A 20691-nucleotide genomic window follows, 5' to 3' on the forward strand; every position below is an offset into this window, starting at 1 on the left:
CCATATTAAAACAATATTCTTGGAACCGGACTGCTGGCGGGAAGGGTTATGCATTCCCGAAGCCCTCAACCTCTTCACCGACGGGTCGAAGATGGATGATGGTGTCGGAGCGGCCGTATACTGCCCGGACCCGGTCTCCAAACATTCCTATAAACTCCCAGACCACTGCAGCATCTTCCAGGCGGAAGTTTTCGCCATTGGCAAGGCTGCCGAATTGGCTCGGGGTTTACAGTGTAACCATAACTCTATTAACATCTTTGTTGACAGCCAGGCTGCAATAAGATCAATGCACTCTGATGTGGTCAAGTCCAAAGTTGTCCTGGACAGCAGAAGAGCAATAGAGTCGCTGAATGCATCTGCGGTCGTGCGTATCTATTGGATCCCAAGCCACCAGGGCATCGTTGGCAACGAGATCGCAGACTCTCTCGCCAAAGAGGGAGTGGGGCTCGATGTCGGTAACATGTGCAATGTTCCGATATCCCAGCGAACTCTAGGCAGGGAAATTGAGGTGCGCTCCAGACTTCAGTGGGACGCTAGCTGGCGCAATGCCAACTCGTGCAAAACTGCAAGGCTGATGTGTGTCTCTACCAATAAAAACTTAACCAATTTCGTCATGCAGCTTTCAAGGAAAGACTGCAGGCTAATGCTAGGCATTTTAACCGGTCACTGTCTGTCGGCTGCCCATGCTGTAAAGCTGGGTATCACGAACAGTGATCAGTGCAGGAAATGCAACGAGCCCGGAGTTAAGGAGACACTCGAGCATCTTCTCTGTAGATGCCCATCGTTATCCCGACTCCGGTTGAAATACCTTAATTCGCCGTGCCACAACGATCTTCGGGACGTGTCACGGCTACCTCCTAGGATGCTACTGGCTTTTGCTAAGAAGGCGTCCATACTGCGCGACTTCTGAGACGTAGATAAGCTACCGGTACAGCTACGGACCTCTACTGGTCTATGCTTTGCCCCGTACAGGGGCAGCCGGTCCCACCTAACCTAACCTATATTGAATATTGATATGTATTTAATGAAAAACAAATTAATTCATATTTTTATTTAAAAATAAAATTTTTCTACATTTTTGCTTTTAGCCTAGTGCGTGTTTCATTTAAACCATGACACAGTGTGTTGATGCCAGATGACTGCAGGTGTGACCAATCAGGCCAGCTGACAGTGTGGTCGCGATCGAAAGTTATCGATAGCGACAAAGCTGGTATACTGTGCGTGTGACTGTGTCATACGCGCAGACACACTGTTCTTGGTTTCCTCTGGAGATGGTCACCCTGCCCCTTTTTAGTGCTTTTCTGCATTTATCATATTTTTCAAATTTTCTTTGCGCACATGCACACGTATATTTTCAAGTGTCGAATAAAAGTTTGTAAAAGTGAACAAACCCACTACATACGGAAAGTTAAAGTGTTTTTATTTATTTGAGAGACGCCCCCCTACACATTTTGGTGCTTCGAGCCGGATATTGGATATCGCTCGACCCCAGCAAGCAATTGGTTGTCAAGATAGGTAATACACTTTTTTCTCCATACATTTTGTGCAAGTGTCGTGTTCGCGCCATATTTTTTTCCTTGTACCTTATATATTGTGACACAGCATATATATAAGTACATAAGCGTTCTACCGGCATTTTCTCAGCCATCTTTTCTACTTTGTGTATACTTGGCACAGTATATATATATATATATATCCTTATATGTATATGTACGTGTAAGTATCTATACAGTTTAAAAGAGTTCGCTAATACTTTCCGATTTGGCCGCGGTTGTGTGTACTCTGCTATTTCTTTTGCTGTCGACACTTACACACATATACACTCCGTATATGCTACGTATTTACTGATATTATATATTCAATCCAGTGTTACACACATACAACATACATATAATATCTTATCCATCTCCGTATACGTATATAAACAGCAGCAATCACACCGAGTAATAAAGATTCACGCTGCTGTTTGTGTTTTACTTAAACAATTTTGTTTTTTCCAACAGCGATTTGTTCCTCGTCTGTTTTCTTGTGTCGGCTTTGCTCACTATCCTGTGACAGCCGAAGTTCTTCTCCATTTTGTGCTTGCTTTCGGCTGTCCGCTTTACCGTGAGTCTTTGTTGAGAAAAGACTCTAAAGTGACTGCCGAAGCATAGTATGTCCAAGAGCCAAAAGAGCGAAAAGGACTCAAAACACTCGTTAAAGCTTCCGACCACAGCTCGTCGCCTGTCGTCCGCTTCGCCCGCTCCTTCGGGGTCCAAATCCGCCACCCCTGCCGCTCAACTCCGAGTAAAAGTCGATCGTCCGTCGCCGTCTGCTTCTGCAAAGACTCCGCCGTTGCGTACATCTTCGACTGCTCCACGTAGTCAGGCAACTACCCGTTCCGTCCAAGCTAAACTTAGCGAAACCCGTGCGATGGCTCTCAGCAACTTCGTCAGTGTCTCCGACAGACTGGTGCACTTTGAGAGTCGGGTCAGAGGGCCTGTAGCCGAAGACGACAATGTACACACGTACGAGATCCGTCGTGACCGGCTGCAAGCCCTCTGGGACAATGTCGAAGCCGCCTATTCCACATGCGCTGATGCACTGCATCGAGACGGCGACAGTGAAGGCACACAGGCCATGGAGGCGAAATACGATCACTGCTATGCAGTGTATGAGCGGTGTCTCGCCCGTGTTAAGGGGCAAATTACCCAAGTTTACGGGTCCAGCAGGAGTAAAGCATCCGTTCCTCCTGTATACTCCAGTGGCTGCCGGCTCCCTCCAGTCGACACCGAAGTTTTCCGTGGGGATTACTTGCGGTGGCCGACCTTCCGTGACCTTTTCACGGCCATCTATGTCAACAATCCAAGGTTGACTCCGGTTGAGAAACTTTTCCATTTGAATTCGAAGATCGCAGATGAGGCCAATGAAATCGTAGCCAAATTTCCGCTGACAAACGATGGTTTCGCGTCGGCTTGGGGTGCTCTCTGCGAACGATTTGAAAACAAGCGCTTTTTAATAACAAGCCAGTTAAAAATCCTGTTCAACCTGTCCACGGTTACCCAAGAGTCGGGAGCAGCAATCAAGGAGCTGCAGAGCACGATTCAGCGTTGCTTGACCGCTCTTGAGCATTCAGATATTTCCGTCTGTAGCCCGGTTGCAAATTGCATCCTCGTTTTCCTCTGCTCGTCCAAACTCCCCAAGCTCACACTCTCGTTGTGGGAGCAATCTTTGGTGGACAAAGCGAAAATTCCCGCATGGCAGGATATGAGCACGTTCCTCAATGAGCGCTGTCGTACGCTCGAAGCGATTGAGGACGTGAAACAAAATGCCAACCCACAGAACGCAACTGCAGGACCATCCCGTCCGCAGAATTCCAAGCGGGTCAACTCTTTTGAGGCCCGAGTCACTCCGAAAGGCAAATCGTGTGACTTGTGCTCAAAGGAGAATCACCCTGTCCGGGTGTGTCCGCGTTTTTTGCAAATGTCGGTCAATGAGAGAATGACCTACATCAAACAGAAAAGTCTCTGTTTAAACTGTTTCGCAAGAGGTCACCAACTCCGAGAGTGTACGAGTGCGCACAATTGCTTTACATGCAAAGGGCGGCACAACACTCTTCTTCATCGGGGCGACAGTGCCCACAATGGTGCCTCTTCATCTTCCAATATACAGTCCGCTCCGAATCCAACGGCAACAAATGTGCAAAATTTCTTTGCCAATAATGCTTAGAATGTCCTTCTCGGCACGGCGGTCATCAATGTATGCCACTTGGGAACTACATACACCGCACGTGCGCTAATTGATTCCGGGTCCGAAGCGATCTTCATTTCTGAGCGTCTGTTCCAACGCATCAAGTTGCCTTTACAGTCCGTGCGAGCCCAGGTATCCGGGCTAAATCATGCAGTTGCGGCCCAATCGCAGAAGTTATGTCACTTCAGCATTGGTTCTCCGATGAAGCCGAGGCTCCATATCGAGACTTCGGCATTCGTAATTCCACAGTTGGCAGGCAAGCTGCCCTCCTTCGATACGCCGCGAACTTTCCTAAGGAATCTACCAGCGATAGAACTGGCAGATCCACACTTCTACAAGAGCGCTCAGATTGATATTCTAATTGGCGCGGATATCCTTCCGTCGTTCATCTTGAGCGGCTCCCGGCCAAACATTTGTGGCTCACTCCTTGGGCAGGAAACCGTGTTTGGCTGGATTCTTACCGACCCCGTCTCCCAGAATGTGTCGACAACTGTTTCTGCGTTTTCGACAAGAGTCGCCCTCCAAGTAGACGAACAGCTCGACAGCCTACTTTCCAAATTTTGGGAGGTGGAGGATATTCCAGCGAAGCTGATAAAGGAGTCAGACTTCGTTTGCGAAGAAAACTTCGTTAAGACTACTTCTCGTAGCAAATGTGGTAGATATCGGGTGACTCTTCCATTCCGGAAGCCCGATGGCATTGAACTGGGTCATTCCAGATCTATAGCGCTGGCTCAATTCCTCAAGAACGAGAATCGTTTGACAAGAGATGATTCTCTAAAGGAACAGTACAATGCCGTTCTTCAGGAGTACGTGGACTTGGGTCATATGACACCCATATCGCCTCAGGCGATTGTCACGACTCCTAATTTATACCTGCCTCACCACGCCGTGTTCAAACCAGATAGCACCACAACGAAGGTCCGGGTCGTTTTCAACGCATCTTGTCCATCCTCAAATGGCAAGAGTCTGACTGATATCCTTCATTAAGGGCCCATTCTCCAATCGGATCTCACGTTGCAGATCCTCAGATGGCGATACTATCGGTATGTGTTCAATATGGACATAACGAAGATGTATCGCCAAATCCTCATGGACTCGAAGCTCACACCGTTCCAACGAATTCTGTTCCGTACGTCGGACGGTGAGATCCGTGACTTCGAGTTGAGCACAGTGACATTCGGTGTCAACTGTGCGCCTTTCCTGGCTCTACGAGTCCTCCAGCAGCTTGCTGATGACACACGCTTGGAGTATCCTCTCGCAAGCCGAGTCATTTCCAACAACATGTACGTGGACGACGTCCTGGCGGGGACACACACGAAAGAAGAGGCCATCCGGACCATTGCGGAAGTGTGTGCAGCCCTGGACAGCGCTGGCTTCCCGCTGAGGAAGTGGACGTCGAGCCATAAGAGCGTGCTGAAGGACATTCCACAGGACCATCTACTTCGAGAAGATTTCCTCGAACTCGAAGACTCCAGTACGGCGAAAACTCTGGGCATCAGGTGGCAAGCTCACGATGACGAGTTCTTCTTCATGCCACCAGAAGTTGCCCATCAGGACTCCTACACGAAGAGGGAAGTGCTTTCGCAAATCGCTAAGCTTTTCGACCCAGCCGGGTGGCTGGCCCCTTTCGTTATCCGACCCAAGATCTTCATGCAGGAGATATGGCTGAGAACGCTCGAATGGGACGAGCATTTACCAACGGATCTTTTACTCCAATGGAAGGAGTACCTCCAGAGCTATCCTGCTCTGGGAAAGATCCGGATTCCAAGATGGGTCCAATTCCAGACACGAGTGAAGCTCCAGTACCACGGACGGGGTGTTGGAACCACCAATTAACCAACCGGCCACCTCCATCCTCAATCGATGGTAGCGACTGAAGGCTCTTAACCAACAATTTTGTTTCCGTTGGAAAGATGAGTACCTGAAGGAGCTGCACAAACGGACCAAATGGCAATCCCTACACGGAACCTTCGGATCGGTGACATGGTCGTCATAAAGAAGACAACCTCCCCTCGAACGAGTGGCGCCTAGGACGGGTGCTGACGACGTGTCCAGGCACCGATGCCAAGGTCCGAGTTGTAGATGTGCTCACGGCGCGGGGTGCTATCCGAAAACCCGTTGCCAAACTCATTCAACTCCCGATGGACAGCAAGACTGACCCTCCACGTCAGAAGGACTGAAGGACGAATAACCTCTTATTCCGTATTCTATTCGTCGTCCTGTGTTGTCCTATGCTGTCCTGTTCCGTGTGTCATTGACAATGCAAAGAGGCTACTACAGTAATAAATTTGTTTTTTTCTTGTTTCATTTCATGTAGTATGCCATCACATACATCCGGTGTCGCGTGTGCCGTGGGATCCACCCACTCCGGAAGTGTCAGCGATTCCTTAGGCTGACAGCGGAGAAACGGTACAAGTACTGCTCTAACTATTTGGCCCACCAACACTCCGGTCAATCCTGCCGCAGCGCGGAAGGTGCAGGGTGTGTCGTGGGGACCACCACACGCTGCTGCACTTCAAGGTAGCACGCAGCGCTCACCCCAATCGTCAGCGACGAGGCGATGACCAACCAGGCTCCACCCGGTCCCGAACCGCAACACGGCCACGTTCCCGAACCCCAACACGGCCACATTCGCAGACTCCAGCATGGTCACGTTCCCGCTCGCCGTCTCCCCATCGACCGGCCTCACCTACGCCCGAGGGGGCTTTTCCGACGTTGCTCGCATCCTTGCTGCAGGACAAGGCTGTGAGCATCCTTCCAACGGCCAACATCCTAATCGACACCGGATGTAAGACATTCGAGATGCGAGCGCTGATCGACCCGTGCACGGCGACCAGCCGAATCAGCGCATCATTGGCAACGGCCTACCGGCTATCCGTCACCTGCGTTGGTACGGAAGGCGTCTGCACGGCGATCATCCGCTCGCGGACATCCGAGTTCCGTCGAAGGTGCTGCTGCAGGTGGACTCTCAATTCTACTGCCGCACCCCACTCCGACCCGTCGATGGCGAAAACTTAGCAGTTCCGCAGCATTACGCTCGCCGACGAACGCTGGTTCCAGCCATCGATGGTGTCCCTGGTGCTCGGCACTGATGTGTATCCTCACATCATCCAACCTGGCCTCCTGCCGAGCACCAACGGTTTGCCAATGGCCCATTTCGGTCCGGTCCATTTGGACAATGATACTGTTTGCAACTCATTGCAAGGGGAGGTTGTTGATGCCAGATGACTGCAGGTGTGACCACTCAGGCCAGCTGACAGTGTGTTCGCGATCGCAAGTTATCGATAGCGACAAAGCTACTGTGCGTGTGACCGTATCATACGCGCAGCCACACTGTTCTAGGTTTCCTCTAGAGATGGTCACCCTGCCCTTTTAGTGCTTTTGCTATTGCGCCTTCTATCATATGTTCGAATTTTCTCAAGCACATGCAAAACGTATATTTTTCAAGTGTCAAATAAAAAGTTGTGAAAGTCACAATCTGCTACAAAATAAAAGTGGAAGTGGTTTTATTTACTGGAAAGACGCCCCTACAAACATTTGGTCCGTCGAGCCGGATTTCTGGATAGCTCTATCTCTCGTAGTCTCTGAGATCTAGGTGTACGGACAGGCGGACAGGCGGACAGACGGACAGACACACAAACGGACAGACACACAGACGGACAGACGGACATGGCTAGATCGTCTCGGCTGTTGACGCTGATTAAGAATCGGCATTTATAGGGTCGTAGATGCCTCCTTCTACCTGTTACATACATTTCCTGTCGGCATAAAGTTATAATACCCTTCTACCCTATGGGTAGCGGGTATAAAAATATCTCCATCATCCAGTTTTGATAGAGTAACATATAATTACCAGTATTTAATTCTTTAATGTGCACATCACTAACTTTATCTTAGCGTGCCGGGAGGTAAATAAAATTCTTTTCCAATGTTAATTTTATGGAATTAGTATTAAATTTACATGAAACCTTAGACGCTCCATAGATTTTGGCACTGCGCAGTTGTGAGTGCGTGTCGGCATATTGACACTGCGTTGTTGTGAGTAAGCATGTTAGATTGCATTATTCTTTATTTGCGCTTTGTTGGTTGTCCGCATTTTGTCGCTTTGCCAAGTACAGTTATTGCGGGGCGACAGCGTCGAGACGCTGTCGCCGAGTGTGGTTCGATGGCTCAGGCGTAGACAGTAAGACGATCGAGAGAGCAGTGTGCTCTACAATTCGCCTGTGTTTATTCATTATTGCGAAGCGAGTTCGATGCTTTCGAAACTCGCTTCGCGATAATGAATAAACAGACTTCGGTAGAACAGACTCCGACATCAGAAGTGGATTCGGCCCTGAGCAAAGTACTTCAAGGGATGTCTTCGCGTTAATAGAGCAAAAAATCGAAATTTTTGGCACTGATTAAGATGCCGGCGAGCGAGTTGTAACAGAATAGTGAGATCTGTTTGCCGAAATGTAATCCAGACATTGCTGGTGTGGGTGCCACGCAGTGGTCTGTTAGGGTCAAAATAAGTTTGCGAGAAAAAATTATTAAGTGACAGTGCTCTTATGATTGTGTTAAGAAAATCTTTGGAAGGTTTAGCGGTCCAGTGGTTATCTCAATTATGTTACCCTGGAATAAACCTGGCAACAGTTCCGGCAATTGTTTGAGCAGCGGTACGAGATATCTGAGACGCAAGACGCCGTCATTGTGCAAAGTTTGCCTGCGAGTTGTTGTGTGACATTACTGTGCACAAAACTGCAACATTTAAATTCCGATCAAATTGCCATCGCGTTGGTTCTTGGACAGATGGCTAATTTCGATCGGCGTCTGCAGCGATCGACGTGAATTGCAAGCGGAGTTGCAAGTGTTCTCAGCGCTAAGAGAACGTCGTTTTATATCAAACGGGAAACTAAAGGCCAAGCGTGCTAAAATTGTGGAAATTAAATTAAATGTTATCAGTGTGAAAAACTTGGTCATGAAAAGCGGACTGTAAAACTGGAAAGAGTGTCCAGGTACCGGCAACTGAAAGGGTGTGGCGTTCGGAGCGGCCTCGTCATTGAAGAGCATATGTGGCTTGCTACAGATGTCGGGAGCTGGGCTGATTGTCCAGACGAGGTGGGAGTGCGATCGGAGGATAGAGTGGAGCTGTGAGCTATGGTGTTACCTCAATCGAGTATGCGGATGAGAGATTTCCAATTACATTTCATTTGGAGCTGAGCGCTCATTAATTGAAAAGCGTTTCTAATAAGTATTTTGGTAAGCGGCGTTATTCCTTGAAAGGGAATAGGTAATGCCAATACGTACAGTACCGCACAAGCGGAATTAATATCATGATTGGTGGTAACTCTTGGGTTGTTTTGTTTCATATAGTACCAGTCGAAAGTATGAAAAATAATATTGTAATTGGTAGAGAAATATTGGATCAAGGATTATTAGTGGAAGTTTCTTATGATAATTTGAAAATCGTTAAAACTAAAGTTGTGAACGTGTGTGAAACCGTTCTACATGCTTGTTCTGATAAGATAGAAACAGAAATGCTCGGAAATTAAAAAAAAAAAAAAAGAAGTTTTAATATTACTAAAGCAATAGTCAATATTTTATATTGAAGCATATTAGCGGTTGCAGTTTGTATCGGACGTTCTAGTCAAGGCAGATTCTCATTTAACAGTCAAAATGTTTTTTCTTGAGATTGCATTGGTTTTGGGATGAAGGCGAAGGAGATGCATTCAAGGTTGGAGAAGGTAGAGTTGCTAGTGTCGTTGATCCTAGGAACATGGAAGAGGTCGGTAGTTGTGTGAAGACAGTGTTGCTAAGGGTAAGGCTAAGGTAATTTCGTTCTGTGTGGGTGGCTTTATGTTGGTTAGAAGCGGTGAGAGACGGAAAACGGAATTGGACCCGTGGTTCAGAGGACCTTTTGGTGGTTAGGTGTTGGACGAAGACCGATAAATTTTGGAGTCTACACAGAGCAATAGACGCTACAAGTACCTACACGAAAGTTTGCGAAAGCTACCGGATGTGCAAATCCCAGAAGAGTTAGATGTAAATCATAAAGAGAAAAGTCTGTTGGAAAAGTCTATTGAAAAATCTATTGGAAAAGTCTGTTGAAACAAAAGAGAATTCGTGAAGTCGTGTGATTGGCGATGCTTTAGCAATGCGATTGTTGATTTCGTGAAGCCAAGTATTGGGCGATGTACGAGTAGTGTAGTTGATGAATTCGTGAAGCCAAGTATTGGGCCATGGACGAGCAATGTGGTTGATGAATTCGTGAAGCCAAGTATTAGGCGATGGACGAGCAATGTGGTTGATGAATTCGTGAAGCCAAGAGTTGGGCGATGTACGAAAAATGCGGTTGATGAATTCGTGAAGCCAAGTGTTAGGCGATGTACGAGCAGTGTGGTTGATGAATTCTTGAAGCCAAGAGTTGGGCAATGGACGAGAAATATGGTTAATGAATTCGAAGCCAAGAGTTGGGCGATGTACGAGAAATGTGGTTGATGAATTCGTGAAGCCAAGTATTAGGCGATGTACGAGCAATGTGGTTGATGAATTCGTGAAGCCAAGAGTTGGGCGATGGACGAGAAATATGGTTGATGAATTCGAGAAGCCAAGAGTTGGGCGATGTACGAGAAATGTGGTTGATGAATTCGTGAAGCCAAGTATTAGGCGTTGTACGAGAAATATGGTTGATGAATTCGTGAAGCCTAGAGTTGGGCGATGTACGAGAAATGTGGTTGATGAATTCGTGAAGCCAAGTATTAGGCGATGGACGAGCAATGTGGTTGATGAATTCGTGAAGCCTAGAGTTGGGCGATGTACGATAAATGTGGTTGATGAATTCGTGAAGCCAAGAGTTGGGCGATGTACGACAAATGTGGATGATGAATTCGTGAAGCCAAGTATTAGGCGATGGACGAGCAATGTGGTTGATGAATTCGTGAAGCCTAGAGTTGGGCGATGTACGAGAAATGTGGTTGATGAATTCGTGAAGCCAAGTATTAGGCGATGTACAATAAATATGGTTGATGAATTCGTGAAGCCAAGTGTTGGGCGATGGACGAACAGGGAACTTAATAAAAAGAGTGAAGTCAAAGTTTTTGGCGGTGGAACTTAATTTGTTTGAAGATGCGTTTGGCATTATATTAAAATAACCTACGAAATATTAAAAATAGAAATAAAGTTATGTTATGGATGACTACATGGACTTGAGATTATTTGACTGGGTTAATCTGAGGAATTGAAATTGGAAAGTGAGATTGAAATTGAGATAGTTATTATAGGCACGAGGACGTGTATATGTCAGAATGGCCGTGTCGGAGAGTAAGTAATGCACATTCGGCACATTGTCACTGCGCAGCTGTGCTTGCTTCTCGGCACATTGATGCTGCGTAGTTGTAGGTGCACTTTGGCATTTTGGCACTGCGCAGTTGTGAGTGCCTGTCGGCATATTGACACTGCGTTGTTGTGAGTAAGCATGTTAGATTGCATTATTCTTTATTTGTGCTTTGTTGGTTGTCCGCATTTTGTCGCTTTGCCAAGTACAGTTATTGCGGGGCGACAGCGTCGAGAAGCTGTCGCCGAGTGTGGTTCGATGGCTCAGGCGTAGACAGTAAGACGATCGAGAGGGCAGTGTGCTCTAGAATTCGCCTGTGAAAGCATCGAAACTCGCTTCGCGATAATGAATAAACAGACTTCGGTAGAACAGACTCCGACATACTTAATGTTTTTCCTAAATATCTGACTACTTCTAATGGTGGTTGAAAATTCCCAAAACTATCAAAATAATAAGAATCTGATCCTCTCTTGTAATATGCTTCCCAATGCGTTCCATTCGATATTGAGTCTGCTAAATTTATTATTCCACACTCGAAATGATGTGGAAATTTGGGTAATTGATCCTTCATATAAACACCTCGAAAATGAGGAATCTTTCTAAAGGCAAATGACAATTGATAATGCTCTCTTGGGTAGCTTACCTATTAGTTTTTGAACGCGTTTTTGTCTTTGATTATTTCTAGCAAATGATATACCATATCCATATTTGTATGGTTGTAAATACAAGCCAGCTCCCAATGCAACCGTTTCCATTTTTTTTAGCCATCTTTGCATTGTTAATAGATTTTACTATTGTTGCGCTACCTGACGCCAAACTACCCACAACGCTCAGGGCTGTTAAAATTGGTACAAGTGGTAAGAACCCACCTATCTTGGGTACATTTATAACCCGTGGAATAACAACATTTTTCCTATATCCCATCGAGTGCGATACTGCTTTACGTGCAACTTTTATTGCACTCAAGATATCAAGCGGTTTATTCTTTTCAATTCCTTTGTAGCCTTCTTAATTATTGTAGTCAATGATGTTTTCCTGATTTGATCCCATTCCAAATTTTTTTCGTCTCCATCATGTTTGTTACAAAGTATGCTGCTGCTCTCTCTCCAATACTACTGTCTAACGCTTTTACACGATTTTTCGTGTAATTTTCAATTAAAACTGAGTCAGCTTTATGACGTTCACTCAACTCTTTACTGTTTAAATACGCAATATCATGCTCTCTACACGCTTCATCCAAAGCATTGATTCCACGATCACCACGTGCTAATCGTTTCTCTAACTTTGTTCCAGGTCCGCAGTAATTGTATCCAGGTATATGAGCCTCAAAAGGTAGAGAGTCTATTATATTGTTTACAAGACCACTACCCTGTTTGAGTTTTGATGTTGAACTAATTAAATTATAACAAGTAAGAAAGTTACAGTCGAGTGTGCTCGACTGTGAGATACCCGCTACCTATTTTAATAAGGGCCAAATATTGTGGTATTATTTTCAAAATATACCGAAAATACTAAAAATACTAAAAATATACCAAATGATATGTTTGGTATATCGATACAGGACACCATTCAAAATATACCATAAACGGTACAATCTGCCAGATTGTCGGCCAAAGCAACTCAGACCCCTAGTAAGTAGGCGTTTTTGCCCATACAAAAGGATTTCTTTAATAACTTCCACAATTTTTATCTGTTCGCAACTAAATTTTCAAAAATCATAACTACTATAGTAATTATAGTATATACCAAAATTCGCAACTCTAGCTTTAAAATTGCGCTTGTTATTCGTTTTTTTGATTTCCGGGGCGGAAGTGGGCGTGGCAAAAATTTGAAAAAACTTGATCTGCGTGCAAACATAACAAATGCTATCGACAAAAAATTATACCTCTATCTCTTATAGTCTCTGAGATCTAGGTGTTCATACGGACAGACGGACAGACGGACAGACACACAGACGGACAGACACACAGACGGACAGACGGACATGGCTATATCGTCTCGGCTGTTGACGCTGATCAAGAATATATATACTTTATAGGGTCGGAGATATGCCTCCTTCTACCTGTTACATACATTTCCTGCCGGCACAAAGTTATAATACCCTTCTACCCTATGGGTAGCGGGTATAAAACGTTTGGCCATTTTATAGCAACCTCAATCAACAAACGTTTCCCATTGAATGAAGTACTTCTCTCACTAACATGCGTTTTTAAGACAAAGAAAAGCATACTAGTACGAAACATTGAGGGTGGTGGACATGGAGAGAATAATCAACAACCTCGACATAGTGTTTTGCTACTCAATACAATTAGAGCATTAATTGTTGGACCATCAAATTGTGGAAAACCAATGTGATGCTTAGTCTTATAGAGATTCCCAATGGTCTCAAATTTGAAAATATTTGTGTATTTTCAAAGAGTTTATACCAACCCAAATATGAATATTTGGAAAAACTTATCAAACCAATTCAAGGAATGGGATATTTTACGTTCTCCGGAAACGATGGAGTGTTATCACCGCACGATTGATGATGTGGCATGTGAAAAGCAGGATAATATCCGAAACTATTTTTGTATGGGAAGACATAAAAATATTGATTCATTCTATTTATGTCAAACATACACACATATACCGAAACATTTAATACCTGACAATGCTAATTTTATTATAATGTTTAAACAAGATGATTTGAACACGCGTCATATATATCGAGATCACGTAAACAGTGACATGGACTATGAATCATTTTTGGAAATTTCACGAAAATGCTGGGAGGAGAAATTTGGATTTCTACTAATCTCTAAAGATGATGATATGAAAAATGGGCGATACAGAAAAGGTTTTGATCAATTCATTATACTTTAAAAATATGTATATAAAACTGATGATTTGATGATTAAACAATAGTCCAAACTCAGACTTCAAAATGTCTACATCACTAACATTTGCATTAAATGGAAACTCATGAGTTATAACCGACATACACACATACAATTCTATACCAAACGTAGATAGAGGGAACAATCTATTTCATATTGGAAATAAATGTATAGAAATACCTGTTGGATCGTATGAACTCGAAGAGATTGCAACATATATTATTAATGTCCTAAAGGGTATGGTTCTTATGATGCGTTAAAAATAGAAACCAACAACAATACGCTGAAAGTTAGAGTTACCACTAAAAAGAAACAGTATATTTTAATCGTTAACGAAGAATTGAAAGCTATTTGGATTTGGTGAACGTATTCTAAAACCGCACAACAATGAAATTTATGTCTCAGATAACACTGTGAATATTTTAAAAGTAAATACAATTCGATTGAATGCAACATTCTGAGTGCTTCTTGAATTTGGGATCAATGTTCCTCCGGGATATAAAATAAGTATTACACCACGAAACTTGATTTATTTACCTATCAACACTAGAGAAATAAGCACGCTCGAAGTACGGATAACAGATCAGGAGGGGACTTAATCAATTTTCGAGGGAAACTGTATCAATTCGTCTTCATTTACGAGCAACAGAATGATTATTTATAATAAAGGTCGTCACATCACCTCACAACTCCCATTACTAAATGTAAAGGTGAAGTGTGTGTAGGGGGCGTCTTTCCAGTAAATAAAAACACTTTAAATTTGATATGTAGCGGTTTGTTCACTTTTACAAACTTTTTATTCGACACTTGAAAAATACTTGTCATGTGCGCAGAAGAATATTTGAACATATGATAAAAGCAGAAAAGCACTAAAAAGGGCAGGGTGACCATCTCCAGAGGAAACCAAGAACAGTGTGTCTACTAGCTTTGTCGCTATCGATAACTTTCGATCGCGACCACACTGTCAGCTGGCCTGGCCTGCAGTCATCTGGCATCAACATCCTCCCCTTGCAATGAGTTGCAAACGGTATCATTGTCCAAATGGACCGGACAGAATCCAACCCAAGGTGGAATTCTGGGCCATTGGCAAACCGTTGGTGCTCGGCAGGAGGCCAGGTTGGATGATGTGAGGATACACATCAGTGCCGAACACCAGGGACACCATCGATAGTTGGAACCAGCGTTCGTCGGCGAGCGTAATGCTGCGGAACTGCTCCAAGTTTTCGCCATCGACGGGACGGCAGTAGAATTGAGAGTCCACCTGCAGCAGCACCTTCGACGGAACTCGGATGTCCGCGAGCGGATGATCGCCGTGCAGACGCCTTCCGTACCAACGCGGGTGACGGATAGCCGGTAGGCCGTTGCCAATGATGCGCTGATACGGCTTGTCGCCGCGCACGGGTCGATAAGCGGTCGCATCTCGAATGTCTTACATCCGGTGTCGATTAGGATGTTGGCCGTTGGAAGAATGCTCACAGCCTTGTCCTGCAGCAAGGATGGGAGCGACGTCGGAAAGGCCCCTCGGGCGTAGGTGAGGCCGGTCGCTGGGGAGACGGCGAGCGGGAACGTGACCGTGCTGGAGTTCGGGAACGTGACCGTGCTGGGGTTCGGGATCGTGGCCGTGGTGGGGTTCGCGAACGTGGCCGTGTTGGGGTACGGGATCGTGGCCGTGCGGCGGTCGCTGACGATTGGGGCGAACGCTGCATGCCGCCTTGAAGTGCAGCAGCGTGTGGTGGTCCCCACGACACACCCTGCACCTTCCGCGCTGCGGCAGAGTTGCCCGGAGTGTTGGTGGGCCAGACAGTTAGAGCAGAACTTGTTGATGAGTACTGCTCTCAACCGTTTCTCCGCTGTCAGCCTCAGGAATCGCTGACACTTCCGGAGTGGGTGGATCCACGGCACACGCGACACCGGAACGAGTTGGTGCCAGCGGGGCGGTCCCGGTGGGTGGATGTATGTGATGGCATACTACATGAAATGAAGCAAGAAGAAAAACAAATGATTATTGTAGTAGCCTCTTTGTGTTGTCAATGACACACGGAACAGGACAGCATAGGACAATACAGGACGACGAATAGGAATACGGAATAAGAGGTTATTCGTCCTTCAGTCCTTCTGACGTGGAGGGTCAGTCTTGCTGTCCATCGGGAGTAGAATGAGTTTGGCAACGGGTCTTCGGATAGCACCCCGCGCCGTGAGCACATCTACAACTCGGACCTTGGCATCGGTGCCTGGACACGTCGTCAGCATCCGTCCTAGGCGCCACTCGTTCGAGGGAGGTTGTCTTCTTTATGACGACCATGTCACCGATCCGAAGGTTCCGTGTAGGGATTGCCATTTCGTCCGTTTGTGCAGTTCCTTCAGGTACTCATCTTTCCAACGGAAACAAAATTGTTGGTGAAGAGCCTTCAGTCGCTGCCACCGATTGAGGATGGAGGTGGCCGGTTGGTTAATTGGTGGTTCCAACACCGAAATAAGAGGGCCACCTATGAGGAAATGGCCAGGAGTGAGCGCTAGTAAAGTCCGAAGGATCCTCGGACATAGGGAAATCGGCCTCGAATTCAGGCAGGCTTCGATCTTAGTGAGAAGAGTGGACAACTCTTCGAACGTATATTTTGAGGTGGATGTCGCCTTGTAAAAGAGTGCCTTAAAACTCTTTACGCCGGCTTCCCATAATCCACCCATATGCGGGCGCCCGGCGGTTTGACGTGCCAGGATAGGCTCTCGTGGGCGTGTTGTGCGATGATGCACTCCCTCGTCGCTTCCAAGAAGTCGTTGGAGATCACCTTGTCAGCTCCAACGAAGGTTTTCCCGTTGTCCGAGTACATCTGGTATGGACACCCGCGCCGTGCGATGAAACGGGAGAATGCGGCCAGGAATTTCTCCGTCGTGAGATCCGATGTTGCCTCCAAGTGGATCGCCTTCGTGCTGAAGCGGTGATGAGGTTGGCTCGGCCAGTGTAATTTTTATTTGAATGGGCCGGCGAAGTCGACTCCAGTGTGCGTGAAAGGTCTCGAGTAGGACGCCCTTTCCTTGGGCAAGTCCCCATCATTTGAGTCTGCAATCTCTTCTTGTAGATCACGCAAACCTTGCAAGAGTTGATGGTGGATTTGACGAGGACCTTCAATTTTGGAATCCAGAATCTGGAGCGGATCAGCCGCATGACGACTTGGTTACCCCCATGTAAGGATATACGATGGGTGAAACGAACCAATAGTCGTGCAAAGTACGAGGAATACGAGAGGCTGATTGGATGACTCTCATCATAACGCAGCGAGTGGGACGCCCTCAGACGCCCACAGGCCCGTAGAATCCCCTTGCCATCGAGGAAAGGGTTCAAGTTTCGGATTGAACTTGAGGAAGGAACCTGCTGCTTGGACTGCAGACAGTGGTATTCTTGTTGAAAAGTTTGTCGTTGAGCCATGACGATTAGCCGCTCTTGGATCCGTGACAGCTCATCCGCCTGGACCACGGTAGAGCTTGGAACTGCCAACTTCCGACTTCTATCTATGAATCTGAGAACATAGGCAGACGTGCGCAGTGCATTGCCAAACTCAGAGAACTTATTCAGGAAGTCAGGAGTAGGAGGTAACTTAGCGACGTTGCACTTAATCCGCTGCTCCAGCAGAACCTCCGGAATGGGACTTGGAGATGTTGGCCATTGATCCGACGGGAGATGAAGCCACTCTGGTCCATGCCACCACAAAGGATTACGCATCAATTCTTGTGGCAGGACACCTCGGCTTGCAAGATCTGCCGGATTGTGCTCGGATCGCACATGCGACCAGTTCTTGGCGTCGCTGGCTTGGACGATTTTGGCCACACGATTGGCCACAAAGGTTGTCCATCTGCAGGGTGGCTTGTTGAACCAGGCGAGAACAATTGTTGAATCAGTCCAAAAGAAAGTCTGGAAACTTTCTGCTGGCAGATTCAGGAGGAGGGCTGCAGATAACTCATCCAACAGGACTGCACCACAAAGCTCCAAACGTGGCACTGAGAGAGACTTGACAGGAGCCACCTTTGTCTTCGCAGTAAGGAGATGTGTGGAAACCTTGCTCGCCATCTCCACACGGACATAGATCGCTGCTCCATACGCCCTTTCTGACGCATCACAGAATCCGTGGTACTGGAGCTTCACTCGTGTCTTGGCTCGGATAACGAAAGGGGCTAGCCACCCGGCTGGGTCGAAAAGCTTAGCGATTTGCGAAAGCACTTCCCTCTTCGTGTAGGAGTCCTGATGGGCAACTTCCGGTGGCATGAAGAAGAACTCGTCATCGTGAGCTTGCCACCTGATGCCCAGAGTTTTCGCCGTACTGGAGTCTTCGAGTTCGAGGAAATCTTCTCGAAGTAGATGGTCCTTTGGAATGTCCTTCAGCACGCTCTTATGGTTCGACGTTCACTTCCTCAGCGGGAAGCCAGCGCTGTTCAGGGCTGCACACACTTCCGCAATGGTCCAGATGGCCTCTTCTGTCGTGTGTGTCCCCGCCAGGACGTCGTCCACGTACATGTTGTTGGAAAAACTCGGCTTGCGAGAGGACTCGTAGAGCCAGGAAAGGCGCACAGTTGACACCGAATGTCACTGTGTGCAACTCGAAGTCACGGATCTCACCGTCCGACGTACGGAACAGAATTCGTTGGAACGGTTTGTGCTTCGAGTCCATGAGGATTTGGCGATACATCTTCGTTATGTCCGCATTGAACACATATCGATAGTATCGCCATCTGAGGATCTGCAACGTGAGATCCGATTGGAGAATGGGCCCTGAATGCGTTGAAAACGACCCGCACCTTCGTTGTGGTGCTATCTGAGGCGATATGGGTGTCATATGACCCAAGTCCACGTACTCCTGGAGAACGGCATTGTACTGTTCCTTTAGAGTATCGTTTCTTGACAAACGATTCTCGTTCTTGAGGAATTGAGCCAACGCTATAGATCTGGAATGACCCAGTTCAATGCCATCGGGCTTCCGGAATGGAAGAGTCACCCGATATCTGCCACATTTGCTACGCAAACGAAGTAGTCTTATCAGCTTCGCTGGAATATCCTCCACCTCCCAAAATTTGGAAAGTAGGCTGTCGAGCTGTTCGTCTGCTTGAGGGCGACTCTTGTCGAAAACGCAGAAACAGTTGTCGACACATTCTGGGAGACGGGGCCGGTAAGAATCCAGCCAAACACGGTTTCCTGCCCAAGGAGTGAGCCACAAATGTTTGGCCGGGAGCCGCTCAGGATGACCGACGGAAGGATATCCGCGCCAATTAGAATATCAATCTGAGCGCTCTTGTAGAAGTGTGGATCTGCCAGTTCTATCGCTGGTAGATCCCTTTAGGAAACTTTGCGGTATATCGAAAGAGGGCAGTTTGCCTGCCAACTGTGGAATTACGAATGCCGAAGTCTCAATATGGAGCCTCGGCTTCGTCGGAGAACCAATGCTGAAGTGACATAACTTCTGCGATTGGGCCGCAACTGCGTGATTTAGCCCGGATACTTGGGCTCGCACGGACTTGAAAGGCAACTTAATGCGTTGGATCAGACGCTCAGAATTGAAGTTCGCTTCGGACCCGGAATCAATTAGCGCACGTGCGGTGTATGAAGTGCCCAAGTGGCATACGTTGATGACCGCCGTGCCGAGAAGGACATTCTGAGCATTATTGGCAAAGAAATTCTGCACATTTGTTGCCGTTGGATTTGGAGTGGACTGTATATTGGAAGATGAAGAGGCACCATTGTGGGCACTGTCGCCCCGATGGAGAAGAGTGTTGTGCCGCCCTTTGCATGTAAGTTGGTGACCTCTTGCGAAACAGTTTAAACAGAGACTTTTCTGTTTGATGTATGTCATTCTCTCGTTGACCGACATTTGCAAAAACGCGGACACACCCGGACAGGGTGATTCTCCTTTGAGCACAAGTCGCACGATTTGCCTTTCGGAGTGACTCGGGCCTCAAAGGAGTTGACCCGCTTGGAATTCTGCGGACGGGATGGTCCTGCAGTCGCGTTCTGTGGGTTTGCAGTCTGTTTCATGTCTTAAATCGCTTCGAGCGTACGATAGCGCTCATTGAGGAACGTGCTCATATCCTGCCATGCGGGAATTCTCGCTTTGTCCACCAACGATTGCTCCCACAACGAGAGTGTGAGCTTGGGGAGTTTGGACGAGCAGAGGAAAACGAGGATGCAATCTGCGAACGGGCTACAGACGGAGATGTCTGAATGCTCAAGAGCGGTCAAGCAACGCTGGATCGTGCTCTGCAGCTCCTTGATAGCTGCTCCCGACTCTTGGGTAACCGTGGACAGGTTGAACAGGAGTTTCAACTGGCTTGTTATTAACAAGCGCTTGTTCTCAAAACGTTCGCAGAGAGCACCCCAAGCCGACGCGAAACCATCGTTCGTCAGCGGAAATTTGGCTACTATTTCATTGGCCTTATCTGCGGTCTTCGAATTCAAATGGAAAAGTTTTCAACCGGAGTCAACCTTGGATTGTTGACATAGATGGCCGTGAAAAGGTCACGGAAGGATCGCCACCGCAAGTAAGCCGGCAGCCACTGGAGTATACAGGAGGAACGGATGCTTCTCTCCTGCTGGACCCGGAAACCTGGGTAATTGTCCCTTAACATGGGCGAGACACCGCTCATACACTGCATAGCAGTGATCGTATTTCGCCTCCATAGCTTGTGTGCCTTCACTGTCGCCGTCTTGATGCAGTGCATCAGCGCATGTGGAATAGGCGGCTTCGACATTGTCCCAGAGGGCTTGCAGCCGGGCACGACGGATCTCGT

At 47.0% G+C, this 20691-nt stretch overlaps 1 protein-coding gene across 1 annotated transcript; it reads right to left on the reverse strand.

Annotated features, from left to right (window-relative positions):
* Positions 1 to 14950: 14950 nt before the first annotated feature.
* Positions 14951 to 19939, reverse strand: LOC132797981 (uncharacterized). The gene is made up of 7 exons (XM_060809717.1): positions 19796 to 19939; positions 19302 to 19616; positions 18426 to 19025; positions 16914 to 18301; positions 16602 to 16848; positions 15493 to 15685; positions 14951 to 15348 (listed from the first exon to the last, which is right to left on the reverse strand). Exons 1-7 carry the CDS (start codon positions 19937 to 19939, stop codon positions 14951 to 14953), a joined length of 3285 nt encoding a protein of 1094 aa, XP_060665700.1.
* Between the last annotated feature and the right edge of the window lie 752 nt (positions 19940 to 20691).

This window comes from Drosophila nasuta, unplaced genomic scaffold (assembly GCF_023558535.2).
Source record: "Drosophila nasuta strain 15112-1781.00 unplaced genomic scaffold, ASM2355853v1 ctg45_pilon, whole genome shotgun sequence".
Classification (NCBI taxonomy): Eukaryota; Metazoa; Arthropoda; class Insecta; order Diptera; family Drosophilidae; genus Drosophila; species Drosophila nasuta.

Excerpts from the sequence above, each read along its gene's own strand:
- LOC132797981 (XM_060809717.1), bottom strand. The coding sequence starts at position 19,939 with ATGAAACAGACTGCAAACCCACAGAACGCGACTGCAGGACCATCCCGT. Across the intron at positions 19,617-19,795 it reads AGGAGAATCACCCTGTCCGG|TCCACTCCAAATCCAACGGC; the intron begins GTGTGTCCGCGT and ends TCCAATATACAG. Across the intron at positions 15,686-16,601 it reads CGCCGGGCGCCCGCATATGG|CGCGGAAGGTGCAGGGTGTG; the intron begins GTGGATTATGGG and ends ACTCTGCCGCAG.